This window comes from Bos javanicus, chromosome 28, assembly GCF_032452875.1.
Source record: "Bos javanicus breed banteng chromosome 28, ARS-OSU_banteng_1.0, whole genome shotgun sequence".
NCBI lineage: Eukaryota > Metazoa > Chordata > Mammalia > Artiodactyla > Bovidae > Bos > Bos javanicus.
Genome location: NC_083895.1, coordinates 45533738 through 45557109, shown reverse-complemented (window position 1 = coordinate 45557109; position 23372 = coordinate 45533738). Strand labels below are relative to the sequence as shown.

Here is a 23372-nt window from a genome sequence, read left to right as displayed (position 1 = left end):
AAATTGTGGCAAAATACACGTAACTTAAAATGTATCATTTTAGCCATTTTTGGGTACAGTTGTGTGGTATTAAGCACATTCACATGGCCGTGCAATCATCATCACACCGCATATCCAGAATTTCGCATTGTCCCAAACAGAAACTCTGTATCCACGAACACTAATTCCCGTTCCCCAAGTCTGGCAAACCATTATTCTATTTTTCTGTAGGTATCTCATGTAAATGGAACCATATTCCATTCGTCCTTTTGTGTCTTCTGACATTTATTTTTGCATCTGTGCGTTAAAGGTAAATAATATGTACCTTGTGAGGACATCCGGTATGAGAAAATCACTTAGGATAGTCGTCCTTTCAGAGCTTGCCTTCGACAAACGTTTCTTTCATTTAACCGGATCTATTAAACTGGCAAAGACTCTGACCTGGGGCGCAGGAAAACTTGTGCACCTGCACTCTGATCCCTCTGGGGGGCAGGCGAGAACCTTGGGCTGACCCCGACTTGAGATCTCGCGAGACTGTCAAACGTGTGGTATGAGGCGTGGGAGGAAGGTTGTGTTCTCGCGAGAACTCTACCTTTGGGCCCTTGGCGTGTGTCTGGCCGGCGGCGGCTCGGGGAAGGTCTCTTCTGAACGTCCAGGGCGACACACGGAGGTGGTAAGAATCGGAGTGGCCAGCGGGGCGGGCGTGCCTCCTTCCGCTCTCACGCCGCGGGAGGGCCTGGGGCGTCGTGGCCGTTTCTCGGCCCGACGCGGGCTTGTCTGGGCCTGCTTTTGGAGGCCAGCCTCTCCCTCGACTTGCCTGCTCAGAGGGCGACCTTCCACCTGCCCGCCGGCGTGGGCTTGCCCTCCCTTCTCTGGCCCTCGACTCTCGGCCTGAGGGGTCACCTCTTCCTTCCTGCCCAGCCTGTCCTCCTTTCTCGGTCCTTGGACGCACTTGGCCCGGAACCACCAACGCCAGCCTGCCCTTCCGCCTTGCCCCCGGCCCCGGGAGTGACAGCTCCGAGTTTTTGCTCGCTCTCGCCGAAGTCTCTTGGCGCGAGGAGGGGCCTGTTTTCCCGAACGGTCCCAGAGTATATACATTCCTAGCCTGTTGGGTGGAAACAGACAGATTGTGGTTTTTTTCCGCCCTTTATCCGCCAACCCACCGTGATTTACGGTACAGTGCTTGTAATTCTCTCCAAAATCCTGAGAGGTAGCTCCCTTATCTCCTTTTTACATATGAGAAAAGCGAGGCTTGCTAGTCCGTTGCTTCACTCCACCAACAGTTGTTTAATTCAGCACCTGTATGTTCAGGGTGTTGAGGATATGACCCTGAAAAAAAATACGGGCATAGTCCTTATTTTCATGGAACTAAATAATTGGGGCAGGAACAACAATCGTGTGAAGAGGCTTACGTGCCACGTGGTGTAACATGGGGTGGTGAGATCAAGAATGGCAGAAGGCACAGAGTAATACTCGACCCCAGAGGCAGAGCTTTTTTCACCATACTGTTCTGTGTTCTCTAATCAGGGTGAGGTGCGCTGCACCGTAACTGTTTCCACTACCCACTTGGTGATGTTTATGGTTGTAGGGACTGTTGAGTTACTTCTGGATGGGGGTGGGGCAGGCACTCATCGGCGCCGCATTTCGGCGCTGGGGTACTAGCGTGACAGCCCTGAACTTCAGAGAACCTCGAGTCTTTGAGGAAGACTCACTCAAATGCTGCAGTGGAGTTGGGCGTGTGGTGCATGTACCTTGAGGCAAGTCCCTTGGTTTGCTCTTTGAAGGTTTGCTAGTTTGCAGATTTGTTAAGTGAGATGATATATGTAAAGTCTAGCAGGGTAACATATCTTACATTTTATTTCTTCCTCCTTTTCTAGTGTTCTTGGGTCCCTAGGGAAAATCCTCAAGTTTTATGATAATGTGTTTGTATTAAAATTAACTTCTCCAATTACTTTATTTTGGGCAAATAGGTATTTTAAAAGTAGAGAAGCATGGTGAGCCATGTAGGGAAAGGAAGATGTGATTCTCAAAGAGTGAGGAGATATCTTAAGAATTAGATCGGACTCCCTACCCCACCGCCATTTTATTTAAAGTCAGTTTAGCTGTGCCAGAACCTCAGGAGCCTCTGTAGGGGTTTCATAAAACTGCACAGGTGATTCTGATACAGATTCCTCTCCCACTAGCTTCTTGGCTAGAATTTTATGATAATTTCCCTCTCAGAGTAAGTGTTAGCATACTTGAAGGCATTCAGAGCAGTCATTGCTGTGACTGCTGAACTTCTAAATCTCAATCTCTGATTTCAAAGTTTTCTTATTTTCTTAGTTTTTGGTGACTCAGTGTCACAAATTTTCCTCTAGATGCCAAGTTTGCCATTGTGTCCCTAGGGAATATCACAGTATGTGTCAGTGTAGACAGTAAATATTTGTAGAATGAGTAAGAAAAATAACTTAAATGATCCGTTCAGCATCCATTGTGTGGTTAGAGAACACAGGCTCAGATCTTGGATTAAATCTTGGTTCTTTTACTTGGAAGCCTGTGACTGTAGGTAATACATCTAAACTTGTCAAGCCTTAGTTTCCCTGTTTTAAAAATTGTATTTGTAATATGTAGGTACCTTAAAGTTTTCTGAGGACTAAATGAGACGATGTGTTAAAAAAAAAAGTCTTGCTTCATAGATATATTAAATACTTCCTGAATCCATTCCTCCAGCAACTGTTTACTGAGCACCTCTGTGTAACAGTGAACAGAAAGACAGCCTCTGTCTGTGGGGAATGTACCTTCTAGTGTGTTTTCTGAAGTGGGATCAGAAAATACATGGTTTCTCCATGTCAGATTGTGATAAATACTATGGCGATAATGTTAAAATATATGAAGGGGAAGCGTGTGGAAGGAAGACTTATTTTATATAGGATAATAAGGAAGATGACACCAGGAAGAGGAGCAGGCACAGATATCTGGAGGAAAATGCAAGTGCCCTGAGGCATTCCTGGTATGCTGGAGGAGCAGCAAAGAGGCCATTGTGGCAGGGCTGAGTGGGCTACGAGCAGGGGAGTAGTGGGCAGCAGTAATGAGGTTTCTGCAGGAATGCTGGAGACTGAGGAGGGTAACTTATTTAACTGATGAACTACCAAAAATGTCTTCCTTTATTAGCATAGCCATTCTCTTATCAGAAGTAATCAGAAACTATTCTAAATTCTGTATCATATATTAATTACATGTATTAATGTGTTACTTTATAATAATGTATTACATGTATACCATACACATATTAATGATTACATGTATTAATCTCTGACTCTTTCCAAAAAAGTATCCCCAGTCTCAGAGAATCAAGACGTGTTTCTGTGAAGGATACACAGTGGCATGTGCTGCCAGATCAGAGCGCATGTTCTGAGTGTTACTGAAATCAGTGAATTCAGTGTCTCTGTGTATGTACCAGTTAGCTTGCCAGTCTTAAGCGATTGTTAAAAGGGACCAACCAGTATGTAAGTACGGGATTAAGTTCAGTTTCCTGAAGGAACTGTAGATTGCTGTGGCAGTCTCATTACTCTTTTTGCTGCACTTTGGCCCTCTTAAGATTTTGCTATCAGGTTTTAGTTTGGCTTTGTTTTCAATATAGGTGTGTCTAAGCACATTGTTGCACGTAGAAGACGCGAGCAGTGCAGACGGCCCGAGCTGGTGAGGCGCCAGGCTGGCCACTTCTGCTGAACTGTTTTAGTAGTGTTTCTGCGCTTATCAGGTAGAGGAGCAGCCATATGGTCCTTCTCAGCTTGTCTTCTCTGCTTGCTAAATCCTACATTACAGTCATAATTTGTGAACTTCCCACCTAGTCTACCATTACCTGAAATCCTGGCATGTCGTCCTTACTCTTTGAATTAGATAGATTCACTGGCAAGTCAACAAAAGGTTATCTTGAGGGTCCCTTTAAAACAACAACAACAACAGACTTGTGGCGTGAATGCTTCATCTGACTCTCTGAGCCATCCCTGATTCTCTTGTCATCCCTGATTTTACTTGGCTTGATGATGCAATGAAATCAAGATTCTCTGTTTTGAGGCTGAGGGTATGTTTGGGGCTAAATATTCCTTTTAGCTAGCGTTGTCTTGAGTCCTCTAGAAACATGACAGCTTGGTTCAGTGAAGGAATGGATAACTGGCAAAGTAGGTTACAAAGTTTTTGCTTGTCAGTTGGTCATAGACAGGAAGTTAAGTCTTTTAATACTTGAACAATTATAGATTTGATAAAATGATCTTGGGTATCTTTTGAGTTTTAATTTGGCATTATTTCTAGACCTCTAGGCTTCAGAGGAGGGAAAATATTTTATCATTTGCTTGTCTCTGTCAGGAAAACCACAAGATACTTACCATATAAAATTAGGGATAAATTATATTATTACTGTGATGATAGATAAATAACATCTTTTCCTATATTATGGCAAGAAGTTTCAAGTTGAAGATAGGGGACAGCCCTAGTTCTGAAAGCTTACCAAACTTCTGTGACGTAGGCTGGAATTTCTGTGGTACTGTAAAATCAGAGAGAAAAAAAAAACCCAGAGATGGCTGTAAACACAGTTACTGCTTCCCCTTTAACTCACACATCAGCTCGTGCTTGTGAATCTGTATAGTTGGGCTTTGATGGTTCTGGCATTAGGAAAGGCACTTTATATCAGAGCCTAGCATAAAATCATAGTTTCAGTAGCAATATCCTTGCCAGTTTTGTCTTGTTTGAAAGAAAACAGAAAGTAACAGTTATGGTAGAAACATTTCCACTTCTGAAAAACCTTTCTGAATGGGACATCAAGTTGACTACTTACGTTTAAAGCAGAACTGTACCATACTTCCTGTGGCTGGTCTGAAATTGAGCATTCATTTCTCATGTAGTCATCCATCCATTTATCAAATATGTATTAAGCCTCTGTCGAGTTGAGGGTTAAAGCACTGCACGGCTCCAGGGACACCATTCTCTGTAGGTCAGTTCAGTAGAGCACGTGGAATATGAAGGGGGTTGGTAACGCTATGGTACTGATACCAGGCCAACAGTACATGGCCCCTGCTCTCAGGACCTCTCAGACCAAGGAGGCAGACATGCGACAGTAAGGACAACATGTGTTATAGGTGTCATACTGGAAAGTTACACGTTACACCGGGCTGACTCTATGTGTATGTCAGTGCTTCACTCGTGTCTGACTCTTTGCGACCCCATGGACTCCTCTGTCCATGGAATTCTCCAGGCAGGAATACTGGACTGGGTTGCCATTCCCTTCTCCAAGGGATCTTCCCAACCCAGAGATTGAACCTGGGTCTGCTGCATTGCAGGCGGTTCTTTACCGTCTGAGCCACCAGGGAAGCCTCTATAGGTTAAAACTATTGAGAAATGGGATGCTTGGTCAGAAAAGGCTTAATAGTGGTGACTATGCTTTTCTGACTTAAGTATAGTCAGAAAAGCAGACAGGTAGGGAGAAGGGAGGGGTCTGGCATTGCTGGCAGAGAGAGCTGGGAGAGCCAGACTGGACAAGATGAACCAGCCAGGTCTACGCATGAGAAACCGCTGTCCAGAAGATCACCGTGTGGGGGCTGCTCTGGGGAGACAGCAGGAGAGTCAGGCTGAAGTCAGAAGACTCAGAACTTTATTAGAGAAATTTGGACTTTATCCTGTAGGCAGGAGGGGAGCCATTGGACAGTTGTAGTTTATGCTCTTTAAATGAGACGATCTACTAATCTACTAGGAAATAGATGGTTCTCTTGTTGGGAGACAGTGAAGAAGTCTTGAAACAGAAGAGAGGTAAAATGTCTATGACTTTTTCCCCTTTAGAACCTAAACATTTCATAAATATGAAAGGGCAAATAACAAAGTTTAAGGGAGTAAAAAAGCTACCTGCAGTGTCTGAATGTGGAATTTGTTTAGATTTTTATGATTTTTTTCTCCCTCCAGTTTTTATATTTGTATACTCTTTAGTCACTTCATTATAGTAACAAGTAAAGCTGTCATAAACAGAATAATACTGACTCTCAGTAACTGTGCAGCTCAGTTCAAGTGAAGGAGAGCAGGCATTGGTCAGGATCTGGTAGAGAGGGCATAGAGACCACTGGTTATGTAGGTGGTGGTCAACAAATTTCCTATTGTATTCACATTGTAACTATTTTAGGGGCATATAAGAGAGATGAAAGTTCTTGACATTAGTCGTATTTTTACAGAGAATTGCTTCTTTCTAGCCATTGACTTAAAGTACACAGGGCTATCAAATTTTAACTTTCATCATTCAGAGGCATGTCTGGCTTTATTTGTATCTTCACAAAATATGCTATGCAATGAAGATATTTTGAATTAAGAGAGAAATTGTTTTCTCACTAATTTTGGTAGTGAATGACATGGGACCCCAGAAACTGTGCATCACAGATGAAGCAGGCACATCCATAGGTTCTGTTCATCTGAAATCTGAGGGATGCTTAATTGAGGTTCCTAGTCTTCAGTGTCCACTGGCCTTTGCTTTTTGTCAAGTGGTTTCACTTTACTCTTAACTGTTAAGAAAGTAGCTTCATATGCATAGATGAGTCAGTCAGTTCAGTTGCTCACTCCTGTCTGACTCTTTGCGACCCCATGGACTGCAGCATGCCAGGCTCCCCTGTCCATCACCAACTCCCGGAGCTTGCTCAGACTCATGTCCGTCGAGTTGGTGATGCCATTCAACCATCTCATCCTCTGTCGTCCCCTTCTCCTCCAGCCTTCAATCTTTCGCAGCATCAGGGTCTTTTCCAGTGAGTTAGTTCTTCACATCAGGTGACCAAAGTATTGGAGTTTCAGCTTCAGCATCAGTCCTTCCAATGAATATTCAGCACTGATTTCCTTTAGGATGGACTGGTTGGATCTCTTCTCCAACCCCACAGTTCAAAAGCATCAGTTATTCAGCGCTCAGCTTTCTTTATAGTCCAACTCTCACATCCATACATGACTGTTGGAAAAACCATAGCTTTGACTATAGACGGACCTTTGTTGGCAAAGTAATGTCTCTGCTTTTTAATATGCTGTCTAGGTTGGTCATAGCTGTTCTTCCAAGGAGCAAGCGTCTTTTAATTTCATGGCTGCAGTCACCATCTGCAGTGATTTTGGAGCCCAAGAAAATAAAGTCTGTCACTGTTTCCATTGTTTCCCCATCTATTTGCCATGAAATGATGGGACCGGATGCCATGATGTTAGTTTTTTGAATATTGAGTTTTAAGGCAACTTCTTCACTCCTCTTTCACTTTCATCAAAAGGCTCTTCAGTTCCTCTACACTTTCTGCCATAAGGGTGGTGTCATCTGAATATCTGAGGTTATTGATATTTCTCCCCGCAGTCTTGATTCCAGCTTGTGCTTCATCCAGCCTGGCATTTTGCATGATATACCCTGGATATAAGTTATACAGCCTGATGAGAATTAGTATTTTACAGTAAAAAAAAGTTGATTTAAAAGGTGTGACAAGGCTGTATAGAATTTTGTCTTTGGCCTGATTATGCAGGCTATAAGGATTATTTTCAGAGAAAAGGGCATCAAAGTAGAGTACCATGAGCATGATAGTCATCAGGCAAGTACTCATTGTGTGCCAGGTACTGTCCTAAGCATTTTTTATATACCAATTCATATAATTCTCATTGAGTTGACCCATTATTATTGTCCTCATTTTACAGATGGGGAAACTGAGGCATAGATTGGTTAAGTGACTTGCCTAAGGTTACACAACATCTAATGACAGGGCCAGGTTTTGTACCCAAATGGTGTAGCTCCAGAGTTCATTCTCTTAACTACTCCATGTCACTGTCTCTCCAGGTAGGGCTTTTATTTCACTACTGGATTCCCAGCACCTAGAATAGAGCTTGGCATCTGGTTGGTGCTCAGCCAGTTTGTTGAATGAAAAGCATCCATGAGCATTACATGCATAACTGGACTGAGGCCATGTGGGAGTGTGTTTGAGAGTCAGAGGGACACCGGGGTACAGGTAGAGCGGTATGTCACAGATGTGAGGAAATGTCAGAGCCTGAAACAACAGCCGAGACCTGAACCTCAGCTAGGCTGCCGGTGGTGATCTCAGAGGGAGTCACGAACCTCTGCCAGGAATTCTAGTAACAACTTCGGAAACCTTACTGACCCACTTTTGTTATTTCTTTGTAGTGATTAGCAGCAAAATCCTTAAAGACGTCTTGACGATTTGGGGTGTGGATCAGGGGGGACACAGAGGCTAAACGCAGGAGCAGGTGGGCCGCGGAAAGGCTGGAGAGGAGCCCCTGGTGTCCTCGAGGCTCTGCGGGCCGGCTTCGCCCGGAGTGGCCAGTGGCGGTGGCGCCCAAGCGACTCGGAACCAAGAGTCTTGAGGCAGACGGGGTGGGGGTGGGGCGTCCTCGGGCAGCGGGGGGACCTCGGGGGCCTCCCGAGTGGGCGGAGCCTCGGGTCCCGCGCCGCCAGCGCGTCTGGCAGCGCCCTGCGGGCGGGCGGGAGCGCGCACGTCGGTCGCGGGGCGGGGCGCTCTCCGCGGGCCCAGGGACCTTTCTCACCCCGGTCCCGGATAAAGCAGCGTCCTGCTTGCTGGGCAGCTCGCGCGCCGGGGCCTAGATTGAGAGGAGGTATGTCCAGCAGCCCAGGGCCGCGGCGGGAGCCCCCCGGATGGGCTCCCCTGGGTGGGCTGGGAATGGGCCCTGCTGTGCGCATGCGTACTGAGCGGTACCGGTACCTGCTCTGAAACAGAGTGAACGCGCGGCTGCGGCTTCCCGGGAGGACCAGACGCAGGCTGCTTCGGACAACTGTGCTCCTAGAAAGTGTTGGGGAGCCTGGAAAGTCGCATGTGTCACTGTTGCTTTTGAACTAGAAGTGCCGTACTTGGCATTAGATGGTGATGACTAATATTGTGGTTCGTTTTCAGTTATTGCTTCTGAAAGTTGATGTGCTGGGGTTGGTTGCTTATAGTTACATGTATAAAGGTAGATCTGAGTGCAGTAAGGTCTGAAGTGTTAAACGATCTTAAAATATGCTGTGAATTTAGTATTCCCTTATTTTGTGCGTTTCTTTAGGCGTTAACCTTTGCTTACATGCTTTAAAAAATTAACAGAATCATCCTGAATTTCAGAAACTGTGGGCTAGGATGAGATACGTATATATAACCTTTGAGTTAATGATTTGTGATTTAAAAAAAAAAACTTTAGTTTTAAAAACTGACGGAAGAGAGAACCCATTAAGAAATGTGTCAGGGTAAAATTGTATGTGGACTGTTAGTGTAATGTTTTTCTTGAAAATTTGTACAAATATTCTGATATATGCTGTCTCATCAGAGGTAACCAAATGGACCATTAGTATTCTAATTTAGCAATTCACAGAAGATAATAAGTACGTTATGGGTCTTTTAGCAATGATTTAGATGCTAGGAATATAAATGAAAAATGGACATTTTTTTTGGAGAGGAGAGCGATTTGGGAAGGAGTCAAACAGTGAGACCTGGAAGGCGCAGTTAGAAATGATACAAGCGTTCGTGTAGACAGAGGATGCAGAGTGATTGTGATAAGATGTGAGGTAAGATCCCAGGGCTCTTGCTCCTGTCTTTCATGCTTGGAAGTGTTTTGGTTATTCTGAGCCTGTCATGACATGCTGTTTATTTTTGTTAGCATTATCTAAGGAAGAAGATTAAGAAAAATTGGTTTTTTTGAGGATTATGAATGGACTGAGATTCTTAATGGCAGGTGTTCCAGTAGTAACCCGTTGGAATGTTGATTTTAACCTCCTGTTGGCAAATAAGAAGAATATATGGGTGATGCCCTAAAGGAAGAACAAACTGGTCAGGAGAGACTTCAGGACTTGACCCTAGGAACCCTAGTTCTAAACCCAAATCTTCATGTTACGGCTGTGGTGGCCCTTTAGATGGGTCATTTAAACTCTCTGGGTCTTTGTGGCATCATCAATGTAATGAGACTAGTCCATCACAGAGACGCCTAAGGTTTTTCTAACTTTAAATTGTGGTTAGTGTTGGTCACAAGAGGGTTATAGCTCTTTGGAAATTTTATGGTTAAACCATATGACTAGGACTTAGCTCATTTGCGGTTTAGTTGCTCAATTATTGTTCCCTGACCTTTGGATTTCATAACTAGATTTGTGCAGAGTATTGTGCAAATATGGCATATATAGTTTGTGGAACTCTTCTTTGAGGAAAGAAAATGAAAGTTGCTCAGTCGTATCTGACCCTTTGCGACCCCACAGACTATACAGTCCGTGGAATTCTCCAGGCCGAATACTGGAGTGGGTGGCCTTTCCCTTCTCCAGGGGATCTTCCCAACCCAGGGATGGAACCCAGGTCTCCCGCATTGCGCAGATTCTTTACCAGCTGAGCCACACGGGAAGCCCTTGAGGGAGTCTTCAGGGAGAAGGGGTGGGGTGGGGGCGGTTCTCTGGCAGTGGGAGGACCTAGTGGGCTGCCCGAGTGGGCGGAGCCTACTTTGAGGAAAGTCTGTTTTTCCTGGAGCTTTATTTATGTGAGGAACGTATGTATTTCTCCCTTGATGTCTCTCCTTCCCCAAAACCTTGAACAGAAATCCTAGAGGCAGGGACGTTTTAGAAAGCATTTAAACTTTTAACTTGTCTCAAACAAAAACACCCCACACATTTAAGGCAATACTTTTTTTTAAAAAGTCAATCCTCTTTTGAAGGTAGTAGGGCAGAAACGTGTGTGTAGACTTAGTATATTAATATATTAGAGGGTTTAGACCACTGAGTTTTTGCCATAAAAACAACTTACGTTTTGCTCTGTTATATAGTGAAAGAGTAGATGAGAGCTATATTTATTAAACAAGTACCACACCCTGACCACTAAGTCTCTGAGGTAGATATTGTTATCTTCACTTGTTAATTAGAACATTAGGTTCAAAAAGGGCAAACAGTTCAAGGTCATAACATTAATTGATGGCTAATTGATTCTGAGTCTGAGCTTTGTCACTTCAGAGCCTTTTCTAGTTTCGGTGCTTCTTTGTATAGTCCAAAGGTGGAGATTCTGTTGGAGAAGGCAATGGCACCCCACTCCAGTACTCTTGCCTGGAAAATCCCATGGACGGAGGAGCCTGATGGGCGACAGTCCCTGGGGTCGCTAAGAGTCGGACACGACTGAACGACTTCACTTTCACTTTTCAATTTTCATGTATTGGAGAAGGAAATGGCAACCCACTCCAGTGTTCTTGCCCGGAGAATCCCAGGGACAGGGGAGCCTGGTGGGCTGCCGTCTATGGGGTCACACAGAGTCGGACACGACTGAAGTGACTTAGCAGCAGCAGCAGGGATTCCGAAGGTCCCTATAACTCAGCTAAACCTAATTACAGAAGCAACCAAACGTTAAAAAGTGCAGTGTGCAGGGCTTGGGTTAAGTGCCTATAGGCAGGTATTCTCTGTTTATCTTTATTGCAGCACTTTGTATTAATAGCTACTGTTGTCTCCGTTTTTCTAGAGGAAATTGTGGCCCAGAGAAGTTAAGTAACTAGCTCATGGGTCTCAAGGTTGCAGATGTAACTGGAATTCCGGTTTCTCAGGCCTCAGAGTAATCTCTTCAACATCACACTTGCTACACTGGCTCTCCAACCTGAAACAAATAAGTTGTTGAAATTGACCGTATGGACTTAGAGAACTCATACAAGTGTCTTTGAATGAGACAGTTCAGGACTGGCTTCACCTTCTGTGGTTTGAATTCACCTGTGTGGTAGAGTTCCTGATTTCAGCTCTGAGGGTTTCCGCCTCACTGCAGTACAAGAGGACAAACTTGCACAGCTTCCTTCTTGGGATCTAGGCTATGGCAGCTGACCACCCCATGACTGCGCCACAGGAAGGAAGGAGGGTCAGAGCCAAGGGCAGCAGACGGACAGACATCCCTGGACTGGGTGTAAGGGAATGAAACAGGCTTGTAAAGACTCTTACTCTAACCAGGTGACTGTCTTAAAGGATAACTCTCGTTTTATTTTGGAAACAAGGTGGGTTAATATGTGGCGGAGAATCAGTTTTGTAACTTTGAAATCTCATCCTAATTTGTATCCATAGCTTATAAGGGGAAAATCCAATTTGTGTGTTTTTACTATATTCTATTCTTATTAGGCAGAGTGTAGTATTGTGATTGCTTTGAGAAGACCTACTTTTCTACAGTGTATGCATTTGAATTTGTTTCCCACATGATGTAGAGCTGTGGGGTTTTTTAACATTGTGAAGCAACATTTTAATTTGATGTTATTGCTTAAAATTTACACTGCTAGGCATTGTGGCATTCCACACAAATGGTGAGGAACTAAGAGTGGGAAATTAGGCACAGGTGAAAGTTGTTTAATATATTTGAAAGCTGAACATGCTTTGCATGTAACTTATGTGCAAAGTGAAGCAACTTGTGGTAATGAGGTGACATTCTGCTCTCCGAATATGAGCCAGCATTTTACCCGCATTTTGCAGGTTCCTACTGTGTGCTCTGAGCGTACACTAATGGGTGTGTTTAAAACAGGGCAGCTTACAGTGAGAATGAAGGTAGCAAAGTAGCTACAGCTGGTGTTTTAAGGGGTAAAAAAATCTCCAAGGGGATTCCTGTTGAATCCAGTTAATGAAGCCCTTCTGTTTTCAGAGATGATTATAGGGAACCAGACTGTGGCAACAAAATAGCAGGGGGAAGTTAGAAAATTTCCTGAATCTTTGTTATTTTTAGTAAATCTAGTTCCTGAACGTGAATCTCTTTTGCTGAGGTGGTCAGAAGTCAGCCTACTGAATTTCTTCCTCCCGTTGCCTTGTTTCTGAGGATGGGGAATCTCACTGCATTTGGCTCTTCTTAGGTTCCAGCTAGCTAGCCACCTGGCCCTAAACTTCAGCCTGAAGATGCAGCGTAGGCCAAGGTCCTTGCGTCTCACATGAATCGTCAGCCATTTGCAGGACTCTGCACTGGGTAGACTGCTGTTCCCCTGAAAGCTGGCCTGCTTCTCTGCAAAGGCCATTTCCTTCAGGATTGTTAGGAAATTTCTTTATATGTTGCCTCAAATATCTGCTATTAATCCTTCTCTACTCCTTTTGGGTCATTCTGAACAAGTCTAATTCTATTTGACAGTCTCCAAATATTCCAGATAGTAATCATGTTGTCCCAGAGACTTCTCTTATCTAAACAGCCTCTCTTCCTGGAGAAATTTTTCATGGTTTTGAGGCCCCTTTCTTTTTTTTTTTTCCCCTAAATGCTTGTTTCTGAAGTTTGTTATTCAGAGAGAAATTTCAAAATTAGTCTAATAAACGTGGAACAGATTAGTCCTGTGGCGAACGTTATGCTTTCGGTTAAATGTAGTCATACAGTAAGTAATTTTTTCCTTGAGATCCAGTGTACTGCTAACTCATATAAAGCTTGCTTTCAATTAAAATATCCATTCTTTTATAAATACTGTATCCTAATGCATATATGAAATTAAAAGACGCTTACTCCTTGGAAGGAAAGTTATGACCAACCTAGATAGCATATTGAAAAGCAGAGACATTACTTTGCCAAAAAAGGTTCATCTAGTCAAGGCTATGGTTTTTCCTGTGGTCATGTATGGATGTGAGAGTTGGACTGTGAAGAAGGCTGAGCGCTGAAGAATTGATGCTTTTGAACTGTGGTGTTGAGAGTCCCTTGGACTGCAAGGAGATCCAACCAGTCCATTCTGAAGGAGATCAGCCCTGGGATTTCTTTGGAAGGAATGATGCTAAAGCTGAAACTCCAGTACTCTGGCCACCTCATGCGAAGAGTTGACTCGTTGGAAAAGACTCTGATGCTGGGAGGGATTGGGGGCAAGAGGAGAAGGGGACGACAGAGGATGAGATGGCTGGATGGCATCACTGACTCGATGGACATGAGTCTGAGTGAACTCCAGGAGTTGGTGATGGACAGGGAGGCCTGGCGTGCTACGATTCATGGGGTCGCAAAGAGTGGGACACAACTGAGCGACTGATCTGATCTGATCTGATCTGAATGCATATATATGGAAATCTAGAAAAATGGTCCTGAAGAATTTATTTACAGGGCAACAGGGGAGAAACAGACGTAGAGAATAGACTTACGGACATGGGGAGAGGGGAGGAGAGGGGAGATGTATGGAAAGAGTAACATGGAAACTTACATTACTATATGTAAAATATATAGCCAACGGAAATTTGCTGTACGGCTCAGGAAATTCAAACAGGGTCTCTGTATCAACCTAGAGGAGTGGGATGGGGAAGGAAATGAGAGGGAGTTTCAGAAGGGAGGGGATATATGTATACCTGTGGCTGATTAATGTTGAGGTTTGACAGAAAAAATTCTGTAAAGCAATTGTCCTTCAAAAAAATTTTTTTAAAAATCTCCATTTTTTGAAAAACATTGTTTTCCATTTTGTCCTCCCCCATTCAAGTAAAAACAAAAGCTGCATTTTGTTTTACAAGATTTAACAGCTCTGTAGGGATTGTCTTGAAATCTGTTTTTGTCACAGCCCCATGTTATCTCCAGCTTTAATGTCTTCTGTGTTTTCATCCAGGCAATTAGAGAAAACTGTTGAGTAATTGGGGAAAACAGGGGCATACCTCTAAAAACTTAACAGACTGGTTTTAATCCATAATCCTTGAGTACTTTGTAAAACATAATTTTATGATTCAGTTGAGTTGTCCTGTTTCGCCCATGCTTACTTTGTCCACAAAGGTAGTATACAGCCTTGTCACAGGTCTTACTGTTGTCCAGATACATCATGTTTACAGCATTGCCTTGACGGGCCAGTTTAATAAAACTACCCAGGAAGGAAATAACTTTGGATTCTAAGTAAAAAAATTACTTGGAATCCATCTAAGCCCATGGATTCCCCGGGCTTAGTGAATCCATACTGGGCTACTGTGATCACTTCTTTTTCTCAATATTTAGAAACCATCTCTGATTTTAGATTTATCCAGGATAGATAGGGCAGGATGACAGTAGTGGTGGGGGGGAGGTGGTGTTGCGGCGGATAGACAAGTTATATTTATTAAGGGTATACTGAGTGCCAGGTCCTATGCTGGAAGTAATGTTAAGTAGTCATGAATAGTAACTGGGAGTTGGTTGGATAATCATTTGGGGGAATGATTGCAAGGTGTTTGGTTGTAATTATAGTGCAATTTGGATTTTTTTTCTTTTAAAGGAACAAGGTGCAGAATGAGTACCTCACAGGACCAGAGTGGCTGCTCCACTAGCAGAGAACCCCTTTTGAGGTGTTGCGATGCACGGAGGGACTTGGAGCTTGCTATTGGTGGAGTTCTCCGGGCTGAGCAGCAAATTAAAGACAACTTGCGAGAGGTGTGATGTATGCTTTTCTTTTCCCTTGTCTGAACTCTTAGCACAGGTCTAGTTAGAGCATAGCCAAGGGACTGGCTTCTCCAAACCAGAAAGTTTTTATCCCATGCCTTGCATCATCTGCCTGAAATGTTGGTGCCTTTGATTCCAAAGGGAAAATGGAGCAGATGTTAGAAGAATCTAGAAATTCTTATGCCACCTCACAGAATTCAGTTTAGCTTGCATTTTTGCTTGCTTCTCTGTGTGGTGGCTGTGCCGAGCACTGCCATCAACTTAAAGTAGCAAATGGATGAGCTCAGCTCACTGAACTGGTCAGTTGTGCTCCTGATGCACAAAGGATGGCATTCCCACATCCCCTGCTGTCTCTTAATTTGGTATTGGCGTGGCATGGTTCTGTAAGTGAGGTGTTGTTAAGAGCAAGCCAAGACAAAATCTGTTCTTTCTGTTGGCCTAATAGCATTCTGTTGGTGAGTTGGTAGACCAGGTATTACATGACTGAAATACTATTTTACTATACAGAAAATGGTGTTTTGAAATGTAGTTCCTTATATGGATTCTCGTGGATAATTTATAGCCATTAAGATTTTCTTCTGTAGGATTTTTATATTTATCCCCTTTTGCATCACTGTTTATACTTCCAGAAACATTTAGCTAATAATTTTACGTAAACTGTCTACCTTCATAGTCCTCTGGCTGCTGACACGTAGTGGTTCATCTCTTCATTAAATTGGCCTGCTGTAAATGTGTTGCTTATTCGTAGGGTGAGAAAAGGGATAAGGGCTAGTTAGTTACATTCTTGTCTTATTCACTGATGAATTTGTAAAACTATAGGTTTTCAAATTATGTGGAAAACATAGGGGAATCAGTATTACATGACATATCCTTGGATTTTCTTTTGACTTCTTTAGGACACCCAAAATAAACCTTATCCTCTTAGAAGGAGGGGTTTTGAGGGTTTTAGAGCTTAAAGATGCTTTTATGACTGAAAATCTTAAACTGGATCCATGGGGCTTTGATTGTTCCATGGGTGGGCTTTGGGACACTCAACCCTGAAATTATAGGCAAAATTTCAAGTGCATGCATTTTTCTGGGGAGATACTCCATACATGTCATCAGTGGATAATCAGAAGGATTTGTGACCCCCAGAAATTTAAGAACTGTACCATTCTGTGGGAAACACTGTTCTTTGGTGAAGCTAACATATTTATGTTTCCTAGGTCAAAGCCCAGATTCACAGCTGCATAAGTCGCCACCTGGAATGCCTTCGAAGCCGTGAGGTGTGGCTGTATGAACAGGTAGATCTCATCTATCAGCTTAAAGAGGAGACGCTTCAGCAGCAGGTCCAACAGCTCTACTGGGTAAGACGACTGCAAGGCCATAATATGCTTTCTGGTTTCCAGAGACTGTCTTTTCGGTAATGAAGCATTAATATAGACCAAATCAAGATCTAATCTCAAGTGTTATTTGCTGTTTGTTAACTTGGATGCACTTGGTGCTTTCGTATCATCGTGGCTCTGTGATTTCGTTTTTCTTCTAGTTACTGGGCCAGTTCAATTGTCTTATTCATCAGCTGGAGTGCACCCAAAACAAAGACCTAGCCAATCAAGTCTCAGCTTGCCTGGAGAGGTAAAGACTCTTTTTGTGTGTTTTGATTTTAGCTCTTTGACTTTGGTGTATTAAAAAGTCACTTTGTAACTCTTTGCATGACTTGGATTTAACTTAGTGTTAAACTTAATGTTCGTTTGATAATATCATCTTGCTTTAAATATTTAATATCATACTTGGTGGTACCTGGTTAAGTCATCTATCTTTGGTTGAGTTACTCAACCAAACTTCAAATAACTCACAATTTGGTTTTTATTTTGGATGAATTTGAAATAGGTATTTCTTTAAAATAGCCAGGTTTTGTTTACTTTTTTCTCCAGATTGGGCAGTCTGACCCTCAAACCTGAAGATTCAACTGCGTTACTCTTTGAAGCCGACATAACTGCCCTGCGGCAGGCAATCACCACATTTGGGTCTCTCAAGACCATTGTGAGTAATGTTCATCTCAGAGGGTTCATAGTGAGCTTCTCAGGTCTGTGGCCTGACACATGGTCTTAAAAATAGCACATTTTCACTATGAAAAGGGACTTTCTTGAGACTTTGGTAAGCTTTAGAAACTTAATGTTCTGATTGAATTTATAGAGCATTAGGCTGGTAGTGCTTGGAATGTGTTAATTGACTGATTGATTGTCTCTGAATTCATCTTTGTACCTCTTTAAATACCTTTGACTTATTTCTTAAGAAACTTATGGCTTGAGTGGTCTATATAGAGTCAAGTATCGTCTCATTTGGGTCTTGTTAATAGTTGTAATACTACCAGTTCTGGTGAAGGTTTCTTCTGTGAAGATAGTTATGTAGTAGATAGAGAATTCTCAGATTTTATAACTACTTCATAGGTCACTGAATTTAGTGTGAAGAATATTTATTCTAGTGAACTGTAACACTTTGCTTAGTACTTTTGAAATTTAGAGATTACAAGTTCACTTTTTTGGTATGAAAGCATAACATTAGTAAACACAACTAATTTGCTTTTTATCTTATAGCAAATTCCTGAGCACTTGATGGCTCATGCTAGTTCATCAAATATTGGGTCCTTCTTAGAGAAGAGAGGCTATATCCCATTGCCAGAGCAGGTAAAATGTCATTTTGTTTCTGGTAACTGAGTTTTTATTTGGCTTGTATTTCTTTGGGGTTTTGATTATATCACTTTTTTTTTTTTTTTGGCTATCATTTATATGTAAAAAGGCACAATGGTAATAAATGAGTTTATACAATTAAATGCTTCCCTTGAGACAATGTCAGAAATTTAGAGGTTTTAGACGTGTTCAATTAGAAAGTAATTGTTATCAGTTAGTTCGTAAGAAATTATCATTAGCTCCATGATGGGGTTGGTTCTCTTAGGGATCCTTCTCTTTATCATTTCCTTCTGAAGGCAGTGCGGGAAGTGTGAATACAGGACCCTACTTCTCTTTATCATTTCCTTCTGAAGGCAGTGCGGGAAGTGTGAATACAGGACCCTACTTCTCTTTATCATTTCCTTCTGAAGGCAGTGCGGGAAGTGTGAATACAGGACCCTACTTCTCTTTATCATTTCCTTCTGAAGGCAGTGCGGGAAGTGTGAATACAGGACCTAAAAGTTTTGAGCTGAGAAGCTGGTTTCCAGCTGTACTCTTTGTTGTGTAATTGTGGAAATGGAGGCTTAGGGAAATCATTTGACTTGTGCAGGGTCAGCACCGAGCCAAGATTAAAGAGCTTGGGTCTCCTGTTTTTCTGGCACTTTCTGCTGCATTTGACATTGCCTTGTTAAGCAGCAAAGTATTATGTGATTAGCAGAAGTCAGCGTCCAGCACCACAGCTGCCCCTCTCAGTGAGTGGCTCCTTGGAAGTAAACCTGCCGTTGGTCACCAGGCTCCTTACCTACCCAGCACCAATCTCCAGGACTGGCTCAACCACAAGCAGACCTTGGAGAACAGTCAGGTGTGTTGCTGCCTCTACTGTTTCTGAGATAGATGACGTAATAGATGGGTTAGTTATTAACTGGTAGCATGTCTTTGGTTTGTAGCTCTAGTCTGGGAAACATGTATTTTAAGAATAACATTCTATTACAGTAGTGACACCTTTTCACTAGATGAAAAGCTTAGGAAACCACATAGAGAGACACAAGCTCACAGTCCCACACGCAGAAACTACCACTGTAACACTTTGTCTGTGCGCACATATACTGGCACGAATGTACTTGTGTCATTTAATTTCTTCCATAAAATCCCTCATAATATATACTATTTCATTGATTGGCTATAAACTTCACAGTTTTTCTGAATATAAATAAATTTCCTTTGCATGTCCAGGAGATAAATATTTATATGCATTCTTGATTAGTTCTTTAGGAACAAATTCTTAGAAATTGCGTTCCTAGATTATAGATCTGGAGACCCTTTAAGGCTTTCAATACATATTGTCAATTTGGGTTTCCAGAAAGTCCATACCAGTTTATATACCTTCTTCCCTAAACATCTCTAACAGTGGTAATCATTTACAAGTTTCTTTCTCTGAATTTAACACAAAAGAACAATTTTACTTTTTGAGTTTCTTAGGTTACTAAGGAGATTGAGTATTTTTCATGTTTATTAGCCAACTTTGATGACTTCTCTAATCATATCTATGACTCATTTTTGTCTTAATTCATAAATGCACATGTAGAAACTACTTGTCTCTTTTCTACAAGATATGGTATAAATGCTTTCTCCTAGTTTGCCTTTTTTTAACTGCAAAAAATTTGTTTTAATATAATTATGTATTTTAATATCTCAGAGAAATCCCATGTCTTTTGGCCATGTATACTTAAACTTACGAACATTTTGTAGTGTGGTAAATATAAGTAGAACTCTTATCATTGAATTTCAAGGAAGTCATAATATTCTAGCAAGTAATAATGTGTATTTCTTGTGTAGACCTCTGCTAGAGCCTGCAGTTTCTTGAATAAAGTCTGGGGCAACCTAAAGGGTTTGGAAAACTGGCTCCACAAGAGTCAGCAACAAGAAGTTTCTGAAAAACCAAGTTTCCAAAAGTCTAACAGCTATTCTACTACCAGTTCTTACTCCATGGAAACTGAAAAGGTTGGAGATCTAGAGCCTCTTGATCAAGATGAGATGGATCTTTCTGACTGGCTGGTAACTCCCCAGGAATCCCATAAGCTTGAGAAGCCTGAGAATGGCGGCTGTGAAACCACCAGTGAGAAGTTTAAGCTCTTATTCCAGGTGTTCCACGAGTCCTACAATGTGAATGATTGGCTTGTCAAGTCTGATTCTTGTACCTATTGTCAGGGTAACCAGCCCAAAGGTGTGGAGATTGAGAACCTGGGCAATCTGAAATGCCTGAACGACCACTTGGAGGCCAAGAAACCCTTGTCCACTCCCAGCCTGACTACTGAGGATTGGCTTGTCCAGAACCATCAAGACCCATATAAAGTAGAGGAGGTCTGCAAAGCCAATGAGCCCTGTACAAGTTTTGCAGAGTGTGTATGTGATGAAAATTGTGAGAAGGAAGCTCTGTGTAAATGGCTTCTGAAGAAAGAAGGAAAGGATAAAAATGGTATGCCTGTGGATCCAAAACCTGAACCTGGGAAACACAAGGATTCCCTGAACACGTGGCTCTCTCCGTCCGGAAGAGAGGCAGCAGAGCAAGCTCGGGCACCACAGGCGACGGCTGCTGGAGTTGCTGATTCCTTCCAAGTCATAAGGAGCAGTCCCTTGTCAGAGTGGCTCATGACCCCCTCACACAAAGAAGGATGTCCCAACAAGGAAGCGCCTCTTACAGAGGACAGGGCCAGCAAACAAAAGCTCACAAGCCCCTTGGCCACTGCCTGGTGTCCCTTTAACACAGCTGACTGGGTCTTGCCAGCAAAGACGACAGGAAATCTTAGCCAGTTATCCTCAGGAGAGGACAAGTGGCTACTTCGAAAGAAGGCCAAGGTGAGCCAAGACATTAAAAAAGCACCATTTGAAGTATATTCAATAGATTTCTTAATCCCAAACCTTGCAAATAAATAGATCAGATCCTTAACTATCTTAACTGTTAAGTACAGCCTAAGTATTAATTTTGGTGCCATGTTAGCAACGGAATGGAACATTTATGATTATTCATACTGAAGTTTGTGTGCATATTCTATACCCCAAATCCCCATCTGGCCTATTTTATTGCGATTTATGGGAATGATTAGGGGTAGAGAAAATAGTTGTCGCATTTGCTCTGTTACCAGAGTGCCCAACGTGCGCATCACTCTTTACAGACACTAGACTGTTTGGAAGATGAACTGTTGGTATCAGGCCTCCCAGCTGCCATGTAGCGACCCACCCTTTGTCTTGTTGCAGGGAGTATTGCTTAATTCGCCCCTACAGGAGGAACACAGCTTTCCCCCAGACCGTTATGGCCTCCCAGCAGTTTGTGATCTCTTTGCCTGTATGCAGCTTAAAGTTGATAAAGAAAAGTGGTTGTATCGAACTCCTCTACAGGTTGGTATACGTCACTAGTGCAAATATTACAATTTTAGCTGCTTATGATTTGTCTTATGTATGAATTCAGTTTGCTCACCGAACTGTATTTCTGTTAATGGTTTGTGTATTAGGTGAGGTGGGAAAAGAGAGATCATAGAAACTTCATGTTTCACATGAATTTGCTCCATGAAATAACTAGGACATACTTGAAAGTAACCTTTGCAGATGATGCAGCTGTCAGAATTTTTGGAGCCCGTATGGTCTCTAATAGCTTATTGAGAAATGAGACCTTTAAAGTGGGAAGACATTTGCTTTTAATTGTACAGTGAAGTGACTTTTTATGTGGACTTTTCTTTACAGATGTGAAGGAATCAAGTACTAGTCAAGCAAATTTTCTGCAGATTATCACAAATCCATGAGCTGAGTGACTGTGGCTTGCAAAATCATTGTCTCTGGGTCTGATGTAGTTCCTTTCCTCCCCAATTTCGAACTAGTGAAGAGAAATTAGTCATCAAACTATGAATTACTGTGTAAAAGAAAAAGGTGATTTGTTGATGCTGAGGTGATTCAGGTTCTTGCTTACAGAAGTATTAATTCACCCCTGTGCTAGAAATGCATCTTAGTGGGTAGGTCTTTCTCATAAGCCTCCATGGCTCCTTAGATTGGGTGGTTATTAGAAGTACATTAAAACACTGTAGTTTTAAAAGTGAAATAGTTCTATAATCAAAGTGTGTTGATGTATTCTAAAGCTAGTAAAATTACCTTTTGACTGGCAGTCTTTGGATGCTTCCCTTATTGTGGGTTTTCTTCGATTAATGGTGAATTCTTCTATTTAATTAATATACTATTGTATTTTACATTATACCCTTGCCAAGATAGTGGTTTTTTCTTACCAAAACACATATTGAAAGTCTTGGCAATTTTTGACATTTATCACAAAACATTTTAGCTTAGGTGCCAGATTCTACATTATTTTTCTTCTTTTGAAAGACATTCAGATTTTGCAAGATCTGTCTTTATTTCCTTCTCTAAATATTATGAAAGAACATCTCTTTCAGAAGGGCTCCATATTGCTTGAAGACTATATTGAGTAGTTCTAGCCTCTTCCAAAATATTCTGAAGAACTGCAGGCAGCGGAGCCCCAGTGCCGACTAATCAAAAAGCAAAGTATGTTGGAAATGTAGTACTTGAACTGTTCACTATCCTAAGTGTTACTGGTGCATCCTGTGTAAATGGAAGCTGACCTTGACACCTGGTGCTTTTAACTAGGCATAAATTAAACGTCCGCTCACTGCAAGACAGCATACCTATACCTCTAATAAGTGTAATGCAGTGACATTTTAGTGAATAGGAAGTTTTGAACACTTGTGCCTTGGGGTGTTTATTGAAGCTTTATGAAAACTATCGATGTTTCCTTAGTATCCTTAAAGTTATGTCCGTGCTTTAAAGTTTCTCTGTAGGAGAGAGGTGGTATTTATACCACATTTTAAAATTCTCTAAAATGAGACATCTTAGCTGCTTTCCAAACTATTAAGCCACTCAACTTGCCTGTTACTGGAAATACCTTTACAGTTTGTGATGTGGTAATCTAGACAGCCTGTTTGGGGAAACTTCAGTCCCAGTGTCGTTGCCATACAGCTTCACTAGAGTTCTTAACCACAGCTGAAAGGAGCCTATTTTTAGTTCTTCCAGATAGCATTTAGAACTTTAAAAGGTGGTGAGTAAAAACTTAAGCAGCTTTTCTATTATCCTAGGTTGCAGGAAACTTTGTAGTTGAGGTTTAACACGTTGTGTATCCCTAAATTAACATTAATCACTATGCTAATGAGTATGTAAACCATTCTTTTTCATTGATGCATTTTGTATCTCCCTCCATTCATTAAAAGCATAACAGCCATATAGTTGTCCTGTGTATTTGTAAAATACCTTGTCACAAAATTATATGAATGTGGTATCCTTGGGTTACAAGTACAGCTGAGAAACACTTGAACATAAAAAGTTCTTATATTCACTTAAAATAAAATGCTGTTTTATTACTCCTGAATTAGCAAATAGGTATGTTATTACTATC

General features: G+C 42.0%; 1 protein-coding gene across 11 annotated transcripts; it reads left to right on the top strand.

Moving 5' to 3' along the window:
- Positions 1 to 563: 563 nt before the first annotated feature.
- NCOA4 (nuclear receptor coactivator 4) lies at positions 564 to 23198 on the top strand. Of its 11 annotated transcripts, none has more exons than XM_061405694.1 (10): positions 564 to 652; positions 15112 to 15266; positions 16481 to 16621; positions 16801 to 16889; positions 17189 to 17297; positions 17852 to 17941; positions 18642 to 18785; positions 19760 to 20779; positions 21179 to 21319; positions 21662 to 23198. In XM_061405694.1, exons 2-10 carry the CDS (start codon positions 15126 to 15128, stop codon positions 21665 to 21667), a joined length of 1881 nt encoding a protein of 626 aa, XP_061261678.1. In that variant the 5' UTR covers positions 564 to 652; positions 15112 to 15125; the 3' UTR covers positions 21668 to 23198. The 11 variants fall into 11 exon arrangements, with proteins under 11 accessions (XP_061261678.1, XP_061261673.1, XP_061261683.1 ...); XM_061405689.1 differs by having other exon boundaries at positions 18639 to 18785; XM_061405698.1 differs by lacking the exon at positions 564 to 652 and adding an exon at positions 1649 to 1736.
- The last annotated feature ends 174 nt before the right edge of the window (positions 23199 to 23372 follow it).